General features: G+C 37.1%; 1 protein-coding gene across 2 annotated transcripts in view; it reads right to left on the reverse strand.

The window, feature by feature from the left end:
- The window catches only part of Dsc1 (desmocollin 1), a 30,396-nt gene that overhangs the window by 2,152 nt on the left and 21,256 nt on the right, over positions 1-6,988 (reverse strand). For both annotated transcript variants that reach the window (XM_005355800.2, XM_005355801.2), the window contains exons 12-14: positions 2,565-2,777; positions 1,465-1,704; positions 578-702 (exon numbers count right to left, since the gene is read on the reverse strand). In XM_005355800.2, the coding sequence (XP_005355857.1) occupies positions 578-702; positions 1,465-1,704; positions 2,565-2,777 (578 nt within the window). The remainder of the gene's footprint in view (positions 1-577; positions 703-1,464; positions 1,705-2,564; positions 2,778-6,988) is intronic.

A 6,988-nucleotide genomic window follows, 5' to 3' on the forward strand; every position in this document is an offset into this window, starting at 1 on the left:
AAAAAAAAATCTTTAAAAAAAAAAAAGAACCATATCATGGACATACTGAGTCAAACTCTGTCCCCCAAGAATTCATGCATTGAGGTCCTCACTTCAAGTGCAGATGTGATCATGTTAAGTTTCAAGGAAGCCATACCAGATTAGGTGAGTATATGGTCTAATATGACCAGTGCTCTTACAGAAAGGGAAATTTGGATTATAAAACACACAAGAGATAATACCATGAAAATCGCTTTTTGTGGTTACAAGGCAAGGGACAAGAAGGGAATAAAGCTTAGGACATCGCTCCATGGGGCCTTTGGAGAAAAGCATGACTCTGTCAATATTTTATCTCTGATTCCTACCCTATAGAACAGTGAGAACATGTGTTTTCATTGTTTGCGTCATTATATTATTGAGTGTTATCGTCGTTCTTTGACACCAATATAAATGGACATGGAAAAAAAACTGCAGGGCACTTCAATGTCTGCCTGGTGCAGTAAGGGTCAATAACTTTTACATTTTGTTATTACTACAGAGTAATCAATTATGTTCCTTGAATCACTGTAGAATTCAGTGGAATTTTAATTCTAATTACCGTCACTTCCTCTCCCGGTCCTTCAGTATTTGATACAATTAAATTTTGCTGGGCCACATCATCAGGGAAGCATTTTTTGACTGTTTTCTTTGTAGTAGTCACACAGAAACATGTAAACAGAATACCTAAATAAATGAGAAAGCAAAGTAAAATAATACTGTTTTACATTCTGGTAGATATTAAAATAATCTGACAATAAACAAAAAATAAAAAACAAATAATTTGAAAATAAGATTTTAAAAACTATCTGTACAGCTTTTCAGAAATCTTCACTGTCTCATAAGTAACTTCTGAAGAATTAAACATGACCTCTAAATAGTTTTAAACTGCTGCTATTGCTGTTTCATCTATAACTCAGAACCCCACTTACAAAGGACGGACACGTTTTTTAAAGGGCACATGCATTAACAATTATACATGTGCTGACAGTTATACATGTTATTAATATAAAGAACTGCTGCACATCTTTCTAGACCACTGTAGCTGGAACAAGCTGTTCCCAGCCGCCTATGTGTTAATGTCTTCGTCTCTACCTCAGAGTGCTACTGAGAGGTAGCAGGATCTTCAAACAGTGGGCCTTAATGAGAGGAAGTCGTATCACTGGAGACACGTTTTTCAAGGGAAGAGTGGAACACTAACCTCTTCTCCCTCTCTTTTTGGTTTCTACCTGCCATAAGGTAAGTAGCTTTGGTTGGTCAGGTGCTATTAGTCACAAACACAACACAACAGAACCTGTTAGTCATGGGCCAAGGTCTCTGAAATGGCAGCAAAGCAAACCTCTTCCCTTTTTAAGTTATTTTTCCCAGGATTTTGTTACAATAATGGAAAATTAACACATAACTGCTCTATAACACTTGAGTTAATACACTTTGGATAATGATACTTACACAGTAGCAGTGCGGAGCCCAGGACCATAGAGAGAATGGCCCATTTCCCAAGGATTACTTTTGGTTTAATGTCCCTTTCCTCCTTAGCACTCATTCTACATTCGGAGGGAACTGTACAGTCACACACTCTCACTGATAGCATATGTTTTGCAGAGAAACCATGCCTGTCTTGTATTTGGATTGGCACAGAATAATAGTTATAATTGAGATTGTGTCGTTGGCGAAGAATGGCACGTTTACCTAAAGGGAAAAGAGTAAAGAAAGTATATATTAATATGACATTCCAGCAGCAACATTGTTCCCACTTGCTGTGTCTTTAAGGAATTAATCTGCAATCAAAACTCTAGTGGTTCCTTTTTTCTTTCTTAAAAATGACATGACTTTTCAAAAAACTAAGAAAAGAGCTGACATTACTTTACACTAAAAACAGATCCATCTCAGGCTGGGAGTGGTGGCGCATGCCTCTAATCCCAGTGGTCTGGAAGCAGAAGCAGTTGGATCTCCGTGAGCTCCAGGCCAAGGTCCCAGAAAAGCCAGGGCTATATAGAGAGATCCTGCCTCAAAAAAATGAAAAAAATTGATTTTTATATTTTCTTAAAAGATATTTAGAACAAAAGTCTAAGTGTAACATGCATAAGATAAATTACTAATGATTAATACAGGGACACATGCATACATAGGTTAACAATTGATATGTGTTACATAGATAATTGATTAAAGAATAGATGATATATATATAGATAGATAAATAATAGATTTGTTGTAGATATATTTATAATGATGACAGATAGATGATAAATATTAAGGCCTTATTATTTAGTTGGGCAGTGGTGGTGCACACTTTTAATCCCAGCACTCAGGAGGCAGGCAGATCTCTGAGTTCAAGGCCAGCCAGGGTACAAAATGAATTCCAGAACAGGCTCCAAAGCTACACAGAGAAACCCTGTCTCGAGAAACAAATTGTGTGTGTGTGTTATTTTTCCACAATCAATAGCTTCTTACAGTGCATATGTATTTATGATGACTAACCAAGGTGGAAACAAAACCCTTAAGCAATCTTGAGCTGGGATTGCTTACAAGATTTAACTTTAAGCACTTACCATCCTGTGGTTCTAGAGTCCAAAGTTTGCTGGCAGAATTATCCAAGAAAAACTGAAAAGGTGGACCATTATCAGGCCCATCTAGATCAACGGGCTCCAGAACTGCATAATCCTTCTCCTGCTGACAAATGGTCAGGTCTTTGTCAACCTGTGGTGGGTGATCATTAAAATCTTCCAGAAGAACGACCAGTGTTCCCGTGCAGGACCGGCCAACTAGGATAAATAGAACCTAAGTTACCCCCATAGCAAAGCAAACTGAAATTCATTTAAATCTATATTTAAAAACACTTATCATCCATTTAGCTATCATTTTAAAGTCTTGCAACTATGTATTTGCCTGATAAACATTATGAAGAGTGGATGCGTGAAAAGTAGATATTTTTATGCTACATAAGGGTCTTCAAATAAAATTTTCTCAAATTGAATGTACAGTTCTTATTTTCTTACAGAAATGCGCTAAAGATTCTTGTCCATAACACTTACATACATACAATGAGCCAGAGGGAATGTGGAGTTGTAAAAACAAAACTTGCTCATTGTAAAATAAATATTGATGATACAAACTTTCATTGTAGATAGGAGGGATAATCCACATTCTCAAAAGACCCACAATTTAAATGCTCTGAGATGTGTTTTTCAGAATTTTGCAAATATGTTAATATTGTACAGAAGGGAAGACATGCTTACAAAATGGAATCTACTCTTTCTGTATGAACCATGACTAGAACTAGACTTCAAATATCAATTGTTAGATGGAAGTTTCTGTATTAAAGTCAGTTCCTGAATGAATGGAGTTCTTTATTATTAGAAAGAGTCCATGTTTTCTCTTCTCAAGTTGGGGTAGGCCCATTAACTCCCAGCATTGTGTGTGTTACTTTTGGAATGAAATAAAATATTGCTTTGATATGATAGCCACTCAATAACAATTTTAAGACTTTTGTAAGAAGCTTTTAAAAAAAGAAGGTATTTAAAAAGTTGAGCTCGATTGTATCAAGTATCAAGTACACCTCAATGTTATAGGGTCCTTAGTAGTGAATTTCACAGCCCAGACTTGGAAGATTATGAGTGTCTCAATATGCAGAAGAATTGCAAATATTGACATTTGCATTATTTGGGACTTGTTGGGGAAGAGCACTTGTTACTGTTTCAGAGGACCCCAATTTAGATCGTAACATATGCATTAAATGACAAGGACAAGCACGTCATTCTTCAGTGACAGAATTCGAAGGGTGAGGACCAGAAGGTGAGAAGTTAAAGAAGATAAGAAACCTGGTATCAGTAGTTACTGCACAAGCTGTTTTATGCCAAGCAAGTTTATTAGGAAATACAGTATCTTCTAGACAGTTTTTAGGGGGGAAACGGGGCAAATTCAGCAGAAAGCTGGCAAAGGAGTGCACACAAGGTGAACACAGGAAAACTCAAAAGTGTCAGAGAGCAAACACACAGAGGCCTTGGGACTGTTAATTCAGCCTCTTCACAGAAAAAAGCCAACTTGTCAGGAACTGAGACCCTAACTCCCTTGACACTCTGGCCACATTCCTAACCTCCATCTTGTTAGGTCTGCTCCTGGGCAAAGCCACAGAACTTTATCTTTTTATCCGGGAATTCAAAGCCCTCTTCTCGCTTCCTAAAGACGGTACATGCATATGCACATACACACAAATCTGCATGAAACATACATGTATCAAAATCTTATCGTGATACCTAATGAAGAGAAAGTTTACCAAAGGAAAAAATATGAGTTCATAACCAATCTAGGGAAAACGAATAGGAATGAGAAAGAGAGAAGGCATATTTTCAGAGTAACAAATGCTTAAGGTTCAGTATTAATAATCAAACAAGAATTAGTGGTAACAATCAAGAAACTGTCATTGCTACTCATTTCAATAATTTAAAGAACATGAGTTTGGGGGCAGGCTTGGAGGGACACTGATATTCTCATGTTCTAGGAGTATGGTGTGTAGAACAGGGTCCTCTAGACTGACCATACAGAAATCAGCCTGACAGGCAAGGATGCTGCACAGAAGAAATTCAAAGAATGGGCTGGATTCTAAAGTCAGTAGGACTTCCTAATTTATTATCTAGAAATACCTTTGAGCATCAAAACAAAGTTTCATCGTATAGTATTCTTACATTCCTACATAAAGACTAAAACTCAAAAAAAAACCCAATTTATTCTTTATATTGCCATATGATTTTCTCATTAAAGTTTGTGGTATCCTCATCTTTTCCAGAACCTAGGTTGTATCATGCCTACTTTCCACACTAAAGAACAGGTTACTTTCTCAAATTTTGCTCTCTGCAATTTCCTCCTCTCTAAATTAGAATTACATTTTTCTTTCATCCACTGCCAGCCTTTCTATAATCTTTGCCTCTTTCTGCTTCAATATGAGTGCCTCTGAATTCTCTCCATGCGTAATGACATCTAAACACTCTCTACTGGTAAAACTCTCATACCATAGAGTCTTCTGAGAAAACAAAACAGTAAACCTTACATTATTACCAAGACCAAATCCTCATCTATAATTCCCTAGTTTCCATGCCCTTGTGCTTAGAATTTAATACATAATCAACATGTAAAAGTAAATGAGTAGGGAGAGAGCCCCATTTCCCATCATAAATATGTGTGTAAGCCACTTAGATTTCATTTTTACTTATAGGAATAACAAACATTTTAAAGAAAGAATAACAAATTTCACAGAATTGGAAAGTTTATTATGTTAATATGTTTCTCAGCTAAATCTCTCCATTATTCTGTAGGGTTTTGAGCTTATAGTAAAATAACTCTATGAAAAGAATATATGTTTGAGGTGTGGAACTAAAGGAAGGGAAATATGCAGGTAGATTACGCGGTAATGACATTCACATTTGAAGCCTAGATGTTCTTAGCTGGGAGGAGAGTTCTGTAATGCTGCTGCTCCTCTCCCTGAAGAGGATGTGGTATTTTTATCCGAAGGCAGGAGAACTGAGAGGTGAGAAAAGCCTTGAGCCCAGATAGTGTGCATGAGTCAGCCTGCCCTTTCTCCACAACAGTCAGCAGCTGGCATCTTAATTACTTAACCTTTGTCTCTCTTTCAGTAGATGCAGCTGTTGCTTTAAAACTACAGCAAAGGGGCTATGGAGGCAGCTCAGTGGTGAAGAGCATGTGCGGCTGGCTCTTCTAGAGGATCTAAGCTCAAGTACGAGCATCCTTACCAGGTCGCTCACAACCACCTGTAACTCCAGGTCTTTGGGGAGTCAACATCTATAGCTTCTTTGGTCACCTGCACCCACATTCGCTTATCTACACACACACACACATAATTTAATATAAAAAAATTGTAAAAATACTATAACCTAAATATGGTCTGGGGGATCACTATATGTTATTAACTTAAGCAAATTCAAGACATGTAGAAATAGCCTGTTACTGCCTGGCATTATGTAGTTAGTGTATCTAAAAATAGCAGAGACCTTTTTTGATTAATCAGAGAGGCCAAAGAATTAGTTTTGTCTAAAAAGCCCAAGGTCACTTTCCTTTATCTCTACGAGGATTTGTCTTACATAGGGAAGTACATAATTAAAGTGAAACTTCTGTTTAACTTTCATTTCACTCATTTCTATGATATAGATTTATATAAAGCATTGCGTAATAGTACATGTGTACACCAGCACACACTACTAGCACATTTGACATGCATGTATTTATTTAAACTATCTAACATGGTTCCAGTAGGGGCTCATTACAAAAGTTTTGAGATCACTACTTATGGTTGACAGTATTTGACAAAGGCTCTCTATAGAGTTTGTTATAGAACTAACCTTTTATTGCTGTTGCTGTTTAATTGAAAATAGGTTTTTATATGATATATTCTAATTACTGTTTCCCCTCCCCCAACTACTCCCAGATCCTCCCCACCCTCCCAACTCTGTACGCTTTCTTTCTCTCTCAATAGGAAAAAAAAAGGCATATAAAAAAATAATAAAGTAAGATAAAATACTACAAACCAAAAAGGACAAAATAAACAGGGAAAAAAAGAACCAAAGGAAACACAAGAAACACATATAGGTTATGAAATAAACACATTTGCACACACAAAAATACAAAACCAGAAACCAGGTATATACATAAATAAGCAAAAGACCTGTAAGGTGAACATCCTGGCTCATTCTATGTCAACCTGACACAAGCTAGATTCATCAAAAAGGAAGGAGCCTTAATTGAGAAAATGCTGGAAAATCACAATGCAGGCAAGCCTGTAGGGCATTTTCTTAATTAGTAGCTACTGTGGGAGAATCTAGTCCATTATGGGTGGTACCATCCCAGGACTGGTAGTCCTGGATTCTACAAGAAAGCAGGCCGCACAAGCCTTAAGGAGCAAGCCATTGAGCAACACCCCTTCATGCCTCTGCATCAGCTCCTCCCTCCAGGTTCCTGGAGGCAC

Source organism: Microtus ochrogaster, chromosome 18 (assembly GCF_000317375.1).
Source record: "Microtus ochrogaster isolate Prairie Vole_2 chromosome 18, MicOch1.0, whole genome shotgun sequence".
NCBI lineage: Eukaryota > Metazoa > Chordata > Mammalia > Rodentia > Cricetidae > Microtus > Microtus ochrogaster.